At 40.6% G+C, this 17,076-nt stretch overlaps 2 protein-coding genes across 4 annotated transcripts in view; one reads left to right on the top strand and one right to left on the bottom strand.

The window, feature by feature from the left end:
• Positions 1 to 450: 450 nt before the first annotated feature.
• On the top strand, positions 451 to 9,030 carry cacng6b (calcium channel, voltage-dependent, gamma subunit 6b). Of its 2 annotated transcripts, none has more exons than XM_034874329.1 (5): positions 451 to 616; positions 2,915 to 3,667; positions 6,311 to 6,385; positions 7,704 to 7,841; positions 8,002 to 9,030. In XM_034874329.1, exons 2-5 carry the CDS (start codon positions 3,304 to 3,306, stop codon positions 8,220 to 8,222), a joined length of 798 nt encoding a protein of 265 aa, XP_034730220.1. In that variant the 5' UTR covers positions 451 to 616; positions 2,915 to 3,303; the 3' UTR covers positions 8,223 to 9,030. The 2 variants fall into 2 exon arrangements, with proteins under 2 accessions (XP_034730220.1, XP_034730221.1); XM_034874330.1 differs by having other exon boundaries at positions 531 to 616; positions 3,247 to 3,667; positions 8,002 to 8,246.
• A 3,580-nt stretch (positions 9,031 to 12,610) lies between these two features.
• cacng8b (calcium channel, voltage-dependent, gamma subunit 8b) overlaps positions 12,611 to 17,076 on the bottom strand; it is a 19,375-nt gene continuing 14,909 nt past the window's right edge. For both annotated transcript variants that reach the window (XM_034874273.1, XM_034874272.1), the window contains 2 exons: positions 15,451 to 15,591; positions 12,611 to 15,148 (listed from right to left, as the gene is read on the bottom strand). In XM_034874273.1, the coding sequence (XP_034730164.1) occupies positions 14,352 to 15,148; positions 15,451 to 15,591 (938 nt within the window). In that variant the 3' untranslated portion in view covers positions 12,611 to 14,351. The remainder of the gene's footprint in view (positions 15,149 to 15,450; positions 15,592 to 17,076) is intronic.

Below are 17,076 nucleotides of genomic sequence, written 5' to 3'. Positions count from 1 at the left end.
AAAGCTTTCCACAAGAACAGGCTGAGTCTCTGAAATCTCTCCGTACCTTGTTCAGTGAGGAATGAAATGGGGCTGCACATTCTCATTTTCTTCTCTAAACCTTAGAGAGTCTTTCTTTATCTTTTTATTCCTTTTTCACTTCCTATTCCCATCTTTCTGTCCATTTTTAGACTTATTTTTTCCTTCTCCAATTTGTCCCTCTCTGCTGCTCTTTCCGTCTCTTTGTTTCACTTTCACTCTGTCTGTGTCACATTGACAATGCATTTACCTCACAGTATATTGTGTTGCTATAAAACTCTATCCTAGCCCCTCTCATACAAACACAGGCTCCACTTTTGCCCTCACTTAATGTCATTAACAGGTGGCTGGTTAAAATAGAGCGCCGTTGAGATTGCAGGTGCAGTCTAAGCGGGGCAAACAGCCATGTATACACACACATTTAATCATCAACAGGGATATAACCAACCAGGCTGCAGTCCCCTCCCCTGTTACTCTCACTTTCCATAACCCTCAATGTACCTCCTCTCTCTTTCACTAACTCCCCCATCACCACTCTCCCCCTCTATTACGTGTCAAGCGTCTCTTCCTCCTGAACTGAACAGCACACGCCAAACAGGTCAGATTTATTCTTCTTTTCACTCAAGTGCATTCTATAGTTGTTGCTTTCTTATGACCACATGACACACAGGTGGCAGTGGCAGTCTTTGGTGAAACGATAGAGAGTTTCTTATTTTCCTCATGTAAAATGCACCCGTGTGTACAAGCTCAGCTGCTACAGACCTTAGAAGTCAGTGCATCATAGCTGTTGCTGCATCATCAACCTCAAAAACACATGCATGCTTACTCTGCTTAGGATAATGTTTACGAAGTGAGCATTTGTCTGTGTTATCCCTCCCTGTAGCCTGGTGTGCTCTGACCTCTCCGGTCATTCTGTGGTTAATATGGATGTACATGTTTTTAAGGTTTTTTTACACTATGACTACTAAGTTGGCTGTCAGCAGTCTTGATTTTCTTCATTACAGTTAATGCTGGAGGAGTATTCAAATGGATGGTTGCTATTCCAAACCTTTGGATTATTAGGGATTTCTTTTAAGACATCTGTTATTTTAGAAGATTATTGCTCATGGGGAAATGTTGGGTCTCTATAAATTTAAGAGTGGGGTCTAGACCTGCCCTTTGTGAAAGGTGTCCTGAGATATATTCTGTAATGATTTGACACTATAAATAACATTTATTTAATTGATGATATATACTGTATCTCTTTGTAGTGCATGCTGTAAATTAGGATTGGGCGAAATACTAATATTATCGTTCATCATCTTTTGGCAGAATAATATCATGATGATGTAATCTTATCATGTTTTTGTTCTACACATTTCTGATGTCCAAATGAATGTCTCAAAGCAAGTTGTGATTAAAATCTAACTCAAGTAGTCTTTGACAACAATCACACCACAAATTGGATTTTGTTGCTGTTCTGGAGCTTTCAATCGTAGCACATGATCTTCCCACAAAAAGTGGTTAACTCTTTCAAATAGAGTTGGCTTTTTCAAGTTCAACTGACATAAGTTTTTATTTGAACACATCTGAAAGTTTGGTAACATGTAATCAAACAGTTTATTGCTTTGAACATTAGTCAGTTAATTGTATACAGGATTTTAGCACACATTTGTTTTATCATGATGTGTAAGCTATACTAGTAATGATCCTTACAAATATTGTGATAATGACTTTAAGGCTGCATCTAATGATTCTGTTCATCATCGATTAATCTGAAGCTAATCTTCTCAAATTTACTTTCATTATTTAGATTGATAAATTACTTATGAATAATTAAATACCCAACTTGTTGCCAAATAATGCTCTGTCTGATTAACCAACTAATCATTTCAGCAAAAAAATGATAATTTCAACCATAACCATATGCTGACCATAGTTCTTTTCTAGTTGTTTGTGAGCACATGTTACTATTGGCTGTTTGGCAATAATATTTAGAATGTTTATACTGGGAAACTAATTTTAAATGTGCATACTGCATAATTCTCTTTATATTAATGCACTGCTTAAAAGTGTACACAAAGGACTTGCACTAAGTAGGTTCATGTGTTGCTTTGCCTATATAAAGCCCCTGATGCTGTCAGCGCAAAACTATGAATTAAGTGATCTACCAACTGTGTGTGCCAGTGTTAATTACTGCAGCCCTCTCTCTGTCAGAGGGTCAGCCATGAATTATCACCTCTCATGCAACCTGCGCAATACGCCGACGCCATTGTGCCATGTCACTCATGTTGTTTAAACTGCTCCAAAGGCCCTTCGCTCACAGTTTGGAAACAACTCTATAAACCTGGACCCACTTACAGTGCATATGCCACACAAACACTCACGCACGCAAACACACACACACACACACACACACACACACATAGATCTGCACACTTAAAAAAAGTCATGGTGGCAGTTTCCCAGTGATTGCTGGTACACGTAATGCAGGTTGGGGGGTATTTGTGGCAACCCATTATTCCCTAAGATCTAAGAGGATCTGTGTCTAAGCCATATATAGTGTACCTGCTTGGGAAGAGCTCTGATGTCAAGTCCACTGAGAAAATAAAAAAAAGGGTGGTCTAGTCTGGTGCTGTGGTACTATCTCTCACCTTGAACCCGCACCATCCAACTCCACAGGCTCATTCAACCCAATTGTTTTTTCATCTGAGTCAAAATCTGCCTTTCAGGGAAACACCATATGGCTTATCTATTGTTGGCGGAGAGCATGTCATATGGCTTTTAGGGAGGGAATACTGTAGATGCTGATAAAGCTCTTGGAAATTAAATATTACGCTGGTGATGAAAGGATTTTGCTCTTGTGAAGCATATGCTGGCTGCTCTTTCATCTTTCTGTTTCATCTCTCTATTTCAGGGGACTGGTTGAAAACAGACACTGGCTCTTCTGGTCCTTGCCTCCGTCTCCTCCCATTTTACAATTTCCCTGACTTCATCCGCCGCCCAATTCACTGTAGCTTTACTCATATTTCTTTCAGTCTAATTTTTATAGGCTTGCCTACTTATTTTCACTTGATCTTTTATTCACGCTGACTGCTTTTGCACAATTTACCCATCCATCACAGGATGGTTGATAGTCTTATTTGTTTTTTTATGTATTGTTTTTAAACCTGCAAGTTCTTCACACTTGACCTCTCCCCATTTCCTCCTTCCATCTTGCCATCTAGTATTTGCTCCACTAATATTTAGCCCAAGTGGCCTGTTCTTTCCCTTGGTCTTCCTCGGGCGCGGCCAGTTGAGATCAGTATGTGGTCCAACTTCTTCGTACAGCAGGATGAGGATGGTCGCATCGGGGTGGCAGGGGCTGGTCAAGGTGGGGGTTTAGGTGGAATTAAATCTGGAAGGGGACAGAGGAGGACCCACAAGATGAGTGACAGCGAGGAGGGAAAGATCAAGCTGGCCTTCTTCGTGGCTATCATTGGTGTTACCCTCACAGTGTTGGGCATGGGCACAGAGTTTTGGGTGGAGCTGGCCCAATCAAAGAATTTCAGCAACAACCAGACCTGCCAGATGGCCCATTATGGCCTGTGGAAGGGCTGCATTCGTACCCTGTGGGTGGCTGACATAGACCCAGAGAGGACGAGCTGTGGCCCTGCTGAACTACCTGGAGGTGAGACCGCTAGCTGGAGTGTGTTTGTGTAAGTTTGTGTTCGTCTGTCTGTCAGTGCTGTCTAGTAGGTGAGCAGGGGAGGTTTTTGTAGGGCATGTGGCTGTTTTGTTTCTCTTACTGTCTGCTCATGTCTGCCTCTCTGCAAACTGAATTGCTTGGCCATGCAAGTCTACCTTGAGGCTGCTTCCACGTTACATTAGCTTCAGTATGAAAGTGAATAAATACAAAAAGGGTTAAAAGATGTTTCTGAGAGGATGTTGACATCATTGAGGAAGAAACGTGTACATTTAATCGCCACAATTTTCCTTTGCTGTCACTACTGATGTGAAAACAGTTAGGGAGCAGGCATGACCATTGCAATGTATGCCCTCTGGGAATATACCTACATCTGCAGGTCTTTTTTTTTAACCCATAAGGGACTGAAGAAAGCTATGCAAACATTTCAGTTTAATAATAAATAATCGTTCCCACTAACAATCTCCTGATTTCTGAGCAACGTATTTATGATTTTATATATTTTCTTCCTGTATAAATATATATATATAAATACATATATATATATATATATATATATATATATATATATATATATTTATACTATATATTTATGTACATACACATTTACATCCACTGTAATATTGTAAAAAGAGAAAAGGATAGTTGTGTATGTGAAGCTGCCTGCATACATATGTATCTAGGTCATCCTACAGATAATGTGCAAATTGAATCATTAAATAAATACGATGCTCAGTTACAGAGCACGAGTAGGACGACAGTATGCGTTTTAACAGCATAAAGCAGCCTGCATGTACGTCAAGCATTAAACAATATCATCTTTATGATTCACAATATTGTCAGTGTAACGAAGCATTGATTTAAAGTTTTCCCCTTGACTGGGTACCTAATCCTCTCCTGTTGTAGACGATGATATGAGACAGACCACAGGTTTATTGTGTTGACAAACATCTACGTTTGGAGTTGTGACAGCTCTTTTCTAGAAGCACTTCATTCAACTTGACCATGGTTGGGTTCTCCAGAGTGCCTTGATTCTCTCCCCAATGACCGACTTGTGTCTAAAAAGTGAGTCTGTAGACAGAGAGGCGGGTATAGGGAGAAGTGAGATAGAGATTGGCAAGGAAGGCTTTTGAAGGTGCTGGAATCACTGCCTACCTCAGGGAAACTGCTGAGAAACAGTAGAGCTACCAAAAAGAAATCTCCTCATCCAGCAGAGGTACACTTGGATCAAATATTTACATAAATACCATTCACATGCATCACCTTGAATGATGTGACCATACATTGTTTTTCTATCCAGTTGTCAAGGGCTAATTCATCTTACCTTGTCAAAATGTCCTGCATCTCTGGCTGCTTCTAGCTAGCAGATATTCATATATATCTGTGCCTTTGAGATGGTCTGTTGGTGTATGTGTGTGTGTGTGTGTGTGTGTGTGTGTGTGTGTGTGTGTGTGTGTGTGTGTGTGTGTGAGAGCAGCCAGTATGCTTCTGACAATCTTTCTCACACTTCCTAACACTGCTGGCCCACGCCGCCTGTCGCAGATGGCCGTGGGCTTGTCATGTTTGGAGAAAAACAACTGTTTTTGCCATCTCTGCTTCTCTGTTTCACATCGCAGTTTACATGCCTTTGGCTGCCGTCCTGAGCAAAGTGCGGCCCCGCTGATGCTGTGCCTGTCATCTCAAGACCAGCTATCCATCTTTGCTGCCTGCTGGAGAGGGACATGACAGCTCAATAATTATAGCTTCAGCAGGGACAGCGAGAGCAAAACAAGTTGACTGTGATAGCATAATGTATTAAAAAAATGCTGTGTCTGCTTTAGTAGAAATGTTTGCAAATATGCTCAGGCACAAACATAACATAATCTGTTTGTGAAAGAAATGTGTTAGTGAGTGTGTGTGTGTGTGTGTGTGTGTGTGTGTGTGTGTGTGTGTGTGGTCATCTTGGACCACATAACGTTCAATGAGTGAAAGTCATCACTATGTGCTTGTGAAGCCAAGTGGAATCTGACTACTTCACAGTTTTTGTCTAAATATAGAGAGGGGGGAACGAGGAAGAGGGACAGACAGGGACTGAGGGAGAGTCTAATGCAGTATTAACCAACCCCTCTGTGTTTCCTCCCCCTCTTGACATCTCCTGCTTCCTACACCTCCTTCTCCATCTGTGGCTCCCCTCTCTTTTTCCCTTCACTCGTTACCCCTTCCATCTGCCCCCAACTCACTCCTCCTTTCCCCCGCTATCTCTTCCTCTGAGCCATCTCCATCCATATTTCCTGCATCCCCCCCTCATCATTCCCTCAACCCACATATCCCCTTCCCCTCACTCATTCTTCTTCTTCTGCAGCCATGCCTCTTCATTTCTATCTACCATCCACACCTTTTTTCTGTCGCTCACCCTCTTTGGTGGCACCATATGTGCAGTGCAGGGCAGTGTGTGTGTAGCGGTGTGTGTCTCTGGGTATTCCAGCTAATGCTCGACACTTGGATATAAATAGGAATGATGCCTGGAAGGACAGAGTGCATGGATGCATAGGAGGCACATGACAAAAGACCAGCAGCTATCCATAGGAGTGTGTGTGTGCGTGTGTGTGTGTGTGTGTCTGATTTCTTTGTCTTTTTGTCTACCAACAGAAACCAACTGCACCTACTTCAAATTCTTCACCTCTGGGGAGAATGCAGTCATATTCAAGAAGACAACTGATAAAAGTGAGACATTATACTTCCTCCCTGCAATTTCTGTTACACATGCAGATGCACACAACGGTTACATTGCAGCTACTATCAATAAAGACATTCCCTGCCGTTCTCAGAGGATCAGGCTGGTGGTTTTTGGGTTTCAGCCCATTAACTTCTGCTGCCACCCATTTTCCAAAGCTTACAAAAATTAATGTGTTTACGTTACTGTCCGGGCAGCCGCTGGTTTCAGTGCAGTTTGGAGATCAGCTGGCTAAGACTTGATACTAACATCACATGGAGCATTAAGTCAACTTTAGCTTTAGCTTAGCAGGTCAAAGGCTTTTAGCAGGAACTGTTTTGATGCCTTCAAGAAAGCTCAGGCATTTATCATAAGAGCTGTGAGAACCAATTGCAGAAGGTGTTCAGTTTGTGTATTAAACCCAGAAGATTTGCACTAAGCAAACATTCACGTAATGCAAAATGAATGGCATTCCCATCTGTTCTTTGTGTTTAACATGCTAAACTAAAATGGTACATTGTAAATATCATACCTGCTAAACCTTAGCATGTTACCTTAGTCATTGTGAGCATGTTAGCGTGTGCGGGTGTGTGTGTGTGTGTGTGTCTGTGTGTCTGTGTGTGTGTTTGCCTAAATAGCCTCACAGATCCTCATACATGACGTCAGACTCTTCAGTCTTGTTCCCCTGAAAGTGGTTGTTGCTGTTTGGCAGACAGCTCGTAGGTGCCAGGCTCCAACAAGAAAGCCTCTTCAAAATACTCCCTGGTGCCAGCTGCATTAACAAAAAGTGTTCACTGTGATGAATGATTTACATCAAGCAAGTTTTAAGTCTCTAGAGGTTCATTTATTATGAGCACACACTTGCACCAATTGCTGTCATGGATGATGAGAAACATACAGGAATCTATCTTACCACCTTTTTTCGCCTTCTTATCCTTCCCAATTATCCTAATCCTAAAGCTTGTATCTGCTGTGTTTTAATAAACAATTGTGTCAGAAAGTGTTCAAAAACACAAAACTGGCACTGGCTGTTATGAAATGTTGATCAGCTTTTTGGGTTGCACCTGTTTGGTTTGCAATGCCAATAAAATTGGAGCCAGAATAGGAAGTGGCACAATTCACACCATGTTTTTATTTTCATAATCAACTATATAACTATGACCGAGTAGCATTAAACCTAATATCCAATTTCACAATGTGTCTGTCATCTTTCCTGAACATTTCTTGCTGTATAAAATTACAAATTTCAGCTCTTGTTGTTACAAGTTCGCGCATTCACCTTTATACACTCTTTTCTTTTTCTAAATGTATTTCTGCTCTCCTTTGCAGAGCTGAATCTAGCAGCAGCTATCTTGGCCCTTTTGAGTCTGACCATGATGGTGATGGGCTCCATCTGTATCGGCATGTCTCTCAGCAAAGGAGTGCCCTTCTTTCTCAAGCCAGCCTCCTTCTGTTTCATCCTATCAGGTGGAACTTCACTACGCTATTTTACCTATTTAATATTAAGTTTGACAATATCCTTTACTGACTATTATTTGGCATCTTGATGATCAGTTGTTGACATTACCAAGTCTAATGTGATTTTATTTTAACGTCTCTTATTCCACCAATTCCTCTTTGTGTGCAGGTGTACTGGTCCTTCTCTCTATCCTGATATTCCACCAGTCTGTGCTGGCCTTATTGTCCAGTGACCACTCCATACCTTTACACCATGAGCTGTCTTGGTCTGTGGCCTGCGTTGGCTCAGCGGGTGCCATTCTCATTTTTGGAGGTTTCCTCTTCATCATCCTCTCCCTTCCTTTCAGCCCCTGGCAGAAATGCCTGCCACATAAGAATAGCGCCACATAGCACTTGTATGATAATAAAACATGCACATAGTATCCTTGATGTCTTGATTGAGAGCAAGTGAAAATGTCCAATTCCTGATTGGTTGTGACTTTGCTTGCTCTTGGCATTCAATTTGTCAGGGAAGTCACACAAGGTCTTAATTAAATATATGAAGAGAAGTTGGCGTTAGTGAGGCCTCCAGAATGAGTAAAAATTTGTTATTGTTTTTTTTGGTAGAAAACAGATGATAAGAAACAACAGGGCTAGTGCTGTTAAATGTGTAGCTGTGGTGTTTACTTACATCTGGAGAATGCATTTTTTTTTTGGCTTCATTAGGCAAAAACAATTTATTTCTAACTTTCAGCATATTGGTAGACTACTTCAAGTGGTTTCTCCTCCTGATTCTGGTTTCAGGCTTAAGAAAGTCTAGCCTGTGACTGGAGACTTTGGCCAATCACAGGATATGTTAGAGAGAGAGGGCGTTCCTATTGGCTGTTCTACAAATGTGGATGCGTGTGCACGTCCCTTCAGATAGTGAAAGCATGATTCAATGACGGAAAGTCTTGCAGAAAAAGTTGCTATTTCAGCATTAGCAACAACTACCTAAACCGCAAACCCCCCCCAAAAATCAAGTCTAAAATAGACAATAAAACGTGTCAATATTAGCGGAGCGTTTCAGAATTAGAGATAACATTTTCCAAAAGGTTTAGCCATCTTCTAAACATAGCCAAAGACTCACAGCTGTGGCTTATTCATGTTTATGTAGTTAGCTAGAGCCTCCAATCACAGTATGTCATCTCCACAAGCTCTACAGGCTCACACGTATGCATATACAGTACTGGTGCTCATCTGGTGGGAGGGGCTTAGGACCAAGAGCTGCAGGAGGAAGGCTGTATGTTCCAACTGGTGTTTTGTGTGTCACAAAAAGGCTTGTTAGGCTGCCCATAGCTGCACATTCACACATAAATCCAATCTTTTTGACAGTATGAGGAGAGTAAATAAAAAATATTTAGACACTTTTCTATTCTAAAACGTTTTGTGGGTTGTTTAATTTGGAAGCCCATTTCTGCTAAGAATCTTTTTTTATTCTGATCTAAAGCGCCTATGGACTTGACAGCATAATTTATCTTTTCAACTAAATCACTGCTTTTATGAGGCAACAATGCTGTGGTATAGTTAGGTTTAGGCACAAAAACAACTTGGTAGTGCGAGGGAAAGTAACTGGTTTTAAACAAAATGACTACTTAGCGCTACAAGGACAACTGACTTCCTCCTTTGCTCCTGTCGTTGTTACTATGGCTTCTGGGGGCAAACTGATGGACACCAACCATTTCATAATCATAACTAACAACAAGTGTTTTCTTTTCTTCTTAACTTTTCATGTCACCATCAACGTAGAAACAAATTGTGTTTGTAATAATGCTAACACTCAGTATAGAAGCAGTCCTGATTACTTTCAAAGAAGTTACTTGTGTACAGGCCTCATGTTGATTTATTAACATTCAATGATCATGCTTAATTTTCTAGTAATTAGTCCTATGAAACTTTTTAACACCTAATACCTGATTAATGAAAGACTTCATGTCATTATTTATTATTATGTTTTACTATTGGATGAATGCTGCTTTACTTTGAGTGTATTTTGAATGAAATCAAGTGTGAGAAGGAATTAAAATACTATTTTGTACGTCAGAGAATTATAAGGACTCACTTTATAAGCTCAACTTTGCACATAAACTGAATGAATGAGTTTATATTGTATGAATGGTTTACAGTGTTGTCTCTAGTCACTGCATTTGCAATATGTATGCAGTAAATACGCTTTATTTCTGTCATTGGATGCTCACCTTGTCTCTCTACCAGAAAAGGACATTAAACAAAATATAAGGTAATTTGTACACATACATATATACAGTATGTGGTGCCAGTTTTGCTTGTTATTAAAGGCATTTCACATAAAATAATTGCGTCAGTTTTTTTGCTGACATGACACCATGTCTGCTTTCAAACTTGACATTCACTCATTTTCACCACTTCACAATGTGACTCCTAACCTCTCTTCCAACATCCCCCCCTCCTCCAAATCTTCTCCTCTATAATTAGGCCAGAGCTCATCGCTATGCATTTCACTGCAGAGGTTGGGAAACCTTATCCATGCATGTAAACTATGTGTCCCCCCCTCGCTCCCCCCATCCTACACCCATGTGCCCTCTCCTCTCCTTCTCCACCCCTGAACTCAGTGTGTCACTTTCCCTGCTGTCTCCGGGCGAGCCTGACACACAAACACACACACACACACACACACACACACACACACACACACACACACACGGACAACAGGCTGATCAGATCAGAGATGTCCTGCAACTATTCTAACCCCCAAAATGCTGGGGACTGAGTGGCATTCAGACACCTGAACATACTCACACATGCTTTTAAATATCAGTGGACAGAAACTGATCCGCATGACACACTATCCTGGTTGTATATATAGCTGTTAGTTATACTACTCTAATACTTCTGTGTGACAAGTGGTTCACAAGCACTAGCTCAGTTTTTGTAAATGGAAATGTGCTTCCTGGACTTCTTGATTGAGGAGAGGAAAAAACGTCAACTGATATGTTGCCAAAATACGAATGTCCATGCATCTCTAACTTTATCTGACAACGAACGGTGCCTGTTTAGTAGATGACGTGAGTTTGCTTTGGCAGCCTTTTATCCTTCCTCTTTCTCCTCTCTCTTTGAATCTAGCTATTATAATGTAGAATATAAAACTACATGGTGGGGTATGATCATGGCAGGGAAAACACTCCAGATATTTAATCATTAGGGTCCAGGAGCCCTGCTGAGGAAGTGAGACTGCGTCCATTTGCAGTCCCAGTGGGCCTGAAGGGGTCAAAGCGGACGTTCACAGTACTTTATAATTGTTTATTCAAAAACATGCATGAGATACCAGATGGGTCCGTCAAGACAAAAATTATGTACCGTGATAGAAAAGTACACTGAATCAACTATTGGTTGCTTTCCTCATTATTCTATTTGACAAATACTGTACCACCCATCTGGCGCTACCCATATATTTGCAAATATTATGAGCCTCAGGTCTGACAGTGAAGGTTGAAGTCTTTTTAGGACCACAGCACACCAAAGATTAGCATAGACCTCGCCCTTGAGTAACTAATAAGAGCTGTGTTTGCTTCCCAATGAAGAACAGTGTAATAGCCCAGTGATAGAAAGTAACCTAAGTACTTTGCAGTTGAAGATTTTACACAAAAAACATATTATCAGTTCACAACATCAGAGGCGTTTATATAGAGTAAAGTAACCAGCAGTCTTTAGAGCAGTAAAAATTGTCACACTGTAAAACATAAACATTTTGGTTAGTTGATGCATCAATAATAATGATGCAATCATTTAACACTGAGAGGGGCCAATTTCAACACTGAATACTTACTTTTGATATTTTAAGTGTATTTTGTCGCACTTTTGTACTTCTACTTAAAGACCCCCTATAGATATGATTCGAGACAAACGCAAATATTCTGCTTTAAATGAATTATCACTTGTACGAACATGTCTTAAACTCTTGTTCAGGTTGAGCACAGAGAAACTTTCAGCAGATGAACTCAAAAACAGCCTTCTAGTATAAAACTCTGAACATACATGATTCTACAGTGAATATCAAACATTCAAGGGAAGTAACAATAAATACTAACTTTTTTTTCTTGAAAGGGGACATTGCATTTTTATCACAGGATTTTCACTAATAAGGAAATGTTTTTTAAAGTGTAAAATTGCTACTTTTATTTAAACCTGCAATAAACAATTTTTTGCCCACTTGATATGGCAAACTTGTTAGCAAAGAGTTAGTTATGCTGTTGCAAAGCAACATTCTAATTTGTTTGGATTTGTGTTTCTGACCACTCTTAGGTCCAATATTCACTCTTCTTTTAGCTCTGCTTTTGGTTTCTACCGACTTCTGAGGTAAATATCCGTCTCTTTAGTTTCTAAATGTTCCACTATCTTCACGAGCTACTTGCAAACTGCTGTTTGGTGCTGGACAGCTAGTGTGATTATTACATTTTTTTTAATGAAAACAGCTTCCTGCTGCGAACGGAAACAACGCCCTGAAAACGATGAGAATGAATCAGAACAGTAACTTAGTGAAGAGAGTGCAGAGAGCTGCAGATTCTTCACTACAAGCAACTACTTTCACATTGTCATTAGATATGTTGTTATAAAAAAAAGATTATTGATTTTAGCCACTGTAAGTAGGCTAAAGGATCTGAATACTTGTAGACTTTCTACAGATGATCTTGAGGGAAAACACAGGTATGTGCTTACTACTTCAGAAGAGACCCAACTCTGCTTTCATGGTAAAAAATAAATAAAAGACAGTAGTCTGTGAATATGTCTGTTATTGTATTTTTTTTATAAACTTCGTGCAATACAGTGCTTAAGTTTATCACACATTTAGATAAACCATAATCATTTGTCTAGATATATCTATTCTCAACTACATACTATTCATATTGCCCACATAAATGCTGTCTGTGTGCAGTTTTAATCACATTATTCTTTTTTCTGAAAGGAAATCAAAGAAATTAAAACATATAGAATCTGGAAGCGTCTGGTTGTTTTGTTTTGCTTCTTCATTATATCATGTAGCGGTGTGTCCATGGTTTCAACCCGGATCTGCAGTCACTCGGGACAGTTCAGAAGAGAGAGGTGGGGGGGGGGGTTGTTTACATGTGTTTACATTCTCATCAACATAAACAGATCAGGTCAGAGTTCAGACTCAGACTTCAGAGTCAGCGGTCGTGAGGGAAGCACAGTGAAAAGAATCTTTGGGGAGGTTAGGGGTTGTCTCTGTGGTAAATTTTGGCAGGGGGAGCAGGTATGGCGGCGCAGAGTCCAGGGAGGGCACCGGGAACAAAACAGCCCAAAATACATACCCAGTTTGAACAGTGGTCCCGAAAAACAAATTTATAGACTTTACAAATATATGTATGCGTAAATTACAATGTACATGTTTCTCTTCAAAAGTTTTCTCCATTGTGTTTTTTAAACCCTCTCAACCCACATATACATATTATCTTTTTTTGCCACTGTAAAGTATGAGTTGCATGTCTCACTTTGGGACTCTTCATAGAAAAAAATTATTAGTTTTTTTGTTTTTCTGCTCAGGCAGTCAACTTTACCTGAATCTGTACAAATGTATTATTCTATATCTCTATTTTCTGCTTCCTCCAGTCAGAGGTTTCTGTTAATGCCCAAGAACAAACATCTTCAACACGACTATAGCTACAAGTACTACTGTTAACACTGATTAGAATGGAAATAAGACTAACAGAGGCCCATAGAAAACTCAGACTTATAATAACAATGAAGTTGATCAGTTGTCTCAATCACTCACATTATTGTTGCATTTCAGTATCAATATTGGAAGACAATTTACAGTATTCAAATATGACTTCATGTTATAAATGAAAATTATATAATATGGGGGTTCCAAAAAATACAGGCCCTCATTCTTCCACATATTGTGCACACTCATGCTTGACACTTTGACACAGTTACACACAGATCACTGACAGTCCCAGTGGTTCTGCATGGAAGAAAATTCACAGTAAAAGTCGTTGAGATCTAAAATTTGAGTGAAAGTAACATGGAAATTGAAATTTTCATTCCAAACTATATAGTGTTTGCAAATTAGGCTAGCATGTAATAACGCTAAGAATAATCACAACAACAATTTTACATTAATGATGATCTGGTTAATTAGCAGTAATATTGCACAAAAAAAATATGTGAAACCTTTTTATAATAGCCCAAGGTTAATTGCGTTTGATCATTAACAAAATAAATCATTTCTAGCACATTAAAATATTAAAATAGTTTTATTGTGAAAGTTCATTGTTGTTGTTATTATCACTCTGTTATTACTAATCTTCTTTTTGTTCTCAGTGAGATTCAGCAGACTAAATAACAATGAACATGGAGGGAGAGATTTATCATTTCACATGTCTTGCTATCCATTTTGTGTTGAGCCACATAAACACAATGCTTCTCTCTATCTTCTATCTTTCATTACTACCCATCTTCCTTCTCTCCCTTCCTTCTCACCTCCCCCTCTCACACCCTTTCTGTCTAGACAGGCGTTGTCTTCCTATTGAGTGTGTTAGAGTTGCTCTCCCTGTCTCCCTTCAGCCTGTCCAGAGTCCCCATCCCTCGCTCCCTGTCTACTGTGGACGAGTTGAAGGGTGGAGGGGCGGAACCCACAGAGTTGGGCATTGGCGCGTTGGAGTTAGAAGAATTGGAAGGGTTGTGGGACTTAAGCGAGGGAAGTGTACCACTCATCATCACCCCACCTCCTCCTCCATCCTTTGGGAAGCAGTTGTGGAGCTGGTAGAGCGTGGCCCTGTCCACCGTTCCATACATGGGCGGCAAACCCCCCAGTTTGGGGTCACGGGACAACGTGTAGAGAGAGATGTCGCCTCCAGCCAGGGTCGTGTGGGAGCGAGAGTGGGGATTTGGTAAAGTGGATACTGAGATGGGGCCCTGGGAAAGCAGCGCAGAGGGGGGCAGGCCAAAGTTTTTGCCCCCACCCCCCCCTACAGGTGAGGGGTCTCGGGAGCGGGAGGGGTCTGTGGAGCGGGACGAAGAGCGGGAGCGACGGCGGAAGCGGTAGCTGGGCAGGCGGAGCATGGCGTGCGTGGTGCTCTTGAAAATGTCGGTACGCGAGCGGCAGCGCAGCTCCTTGTTCTTCTCAATGTAGATGTTTACAGCCAGCACCCCCACCATCTCGGCCATGATGAAGGACAGACCTCCAAAGTAAAAGGACCAACCGTAGGAGTACTGCCACTTCTTATCCTCGTCCTTCTTAGGAGAGATGTCCCCCAGTGCGGCCGAGATGTACACGATCACACCAATTATGTTACTCAGACCTAAGGGAGAACAAAAGAGCTAAATAAACTCAGACAGACTAACTTATTGTATTAATAAACACATTTGTTTGACATAACGATTGGTGACATTCTCAATAAAGACAACAGGAAAGATGAAGGTTGAATGTAAAACGCTCTATTAAACTGATAGACTAAACTAGATTACACACTTCCATGCCAAGCATTGAAACTGTTGGGCAAGTAAGCTAATATTCTCCGGGCCACCACTCACACAAGCAGTCACACACATAAGCGCATATATCTGCACAGAGATGCACATACAGTATTGTTATGTAAGTTACCTGCTGCCACAAAGAGAATTCCCGCCCCCAGTATGATGTTCCTTTTGCTCTTATAGAAACGACTGGCAGCAATGCAAACCCCTCCCATCAGAAGCAGGATGGCACTGAGGATTGGGAAGATGTTGGAAGCCCTGACTACCCCTAAAAGAAGAGAGAATACTGGTGAACAGCAAAAACTAGAATGAGGATGGAATGTAAATATGTGTGGAATTGCATGTGAATTCTACAACAATATCTTAATTGTCTTTATTAGTGTATGACATCAAACCCATGCTCGATAAGTTACAAGAACCAAACTTTTCATACAGATATTCACATTAAAAAGATTAAATTGGTAAACACTCCTGCGTGGGGCTGGGTCAATCACAACCACTTAGCTCATACAGTATGGGATGGGTTTCATAAAATTTGACTGACAACTAGAGCTCAACAGTCCCACCCCTCCTCCGAGAGACCTTGGGTTCTGGAAGTAAATTTCCCATTCATTTTTTCCATTGACGTCTGGAAAAATCTGTATATAAAGATTTTTAGACAATGCCTTTGGCTAACCAGCAGAACATATCATTTTGATCAAAAAAAGTCAAAGGTACAAGACTGTGTACATATTTTCATTATCAAACGAAGGAACTACTCATCCCATAAACCACCGAACACCATTGACTAAAGGAAGCTAACGTTTGTTTAGCTAACAGCTATTCTGCTAACCGCTAGCTGAGCCAGCATATAATAACTTTAAAAGACCCAAATAAACCGGAAAATAACCTTTAAAATGTAAAACAGCTGTTACGTTAGCTATATCCTGCTTGTCCCAGTGTTTAGTTTGAGTTAACATTATTTTAGACTGAATCAAGCTGTCTGCTAGCGGTTAGCCAAAATAGCTGTTAGCTAAACTAACATTAGCTTCCCGCTAGGGGCTAACAGCAGAAGCGTGGGAACAGAAGGTGATTTGTGCAGTGTCGTAAATCCACGTAAAACAGGATTCTCATCTTGGGCCCAGATTGGGTACCGACAGCTCCAACTCCTCACCAACATGAGGCATCACTGTGGGATTGGTCAGGGTTGTGGGTAATGAAGTACTTATCCAAGACATCTCAAATAAAAATAAATTTATCTCAAAACAATCTCATTGGTGCCCCATGAACTTCTATCTATATGATCATACACAATCGCTTAGTCATGTGGTAGATGGTTTTAAGTCTACCATCAGCGGTTACGATTTCATGGCTTATAATTGTCAATGGAGAAATTGCATTGTATTTGTTACTTCCAGAACCTATTGTAGGCAGGACTGTTGAACTCTCTTGCAGGGCCTTCGCGCTTTATTCAAATAAGTGATTACATCATTTCTGGCTTGCGCACCCTCGTCCCGGGGACAAATTCTGATGCCAAAAACAGCAACACTTGTTTACAGACATTGATGCTACACCATCACAGCTCATCTCCACTAACTGTAGTATGTTTACATTTGTTGATTGTTAGTCCATCCAATTGCATCCAGAGGTATTTTTGTCTAAGGCTGTTGATAACGCCTCTTGGAAATTGGAGGTTCCAGACTAACTCGCATTTCCGATTAGGTCTGGCAATGTTGGAACACACACACACACACACATACACACACACACACAC

Source organism: Etheostoma cragini, chromosome 6 (assembly GCF_013103735.1).
Source record: "Etheostoma cragini isolate CJK2018 chromosome 6, CSU_Ecrag_1.0, whole genome shotgun sequence".
NCBI lineage: Eukaryota > Metazoa > Chordata > Actinopteri > Perciformes > Percidae > Etheostoma > Etheostoma cragini.
The sequence above is the reverse complement of the archived record's forward strand: the minus strand, read 5'-3'. Positions and strand labels throughout refer to the sequence as shown.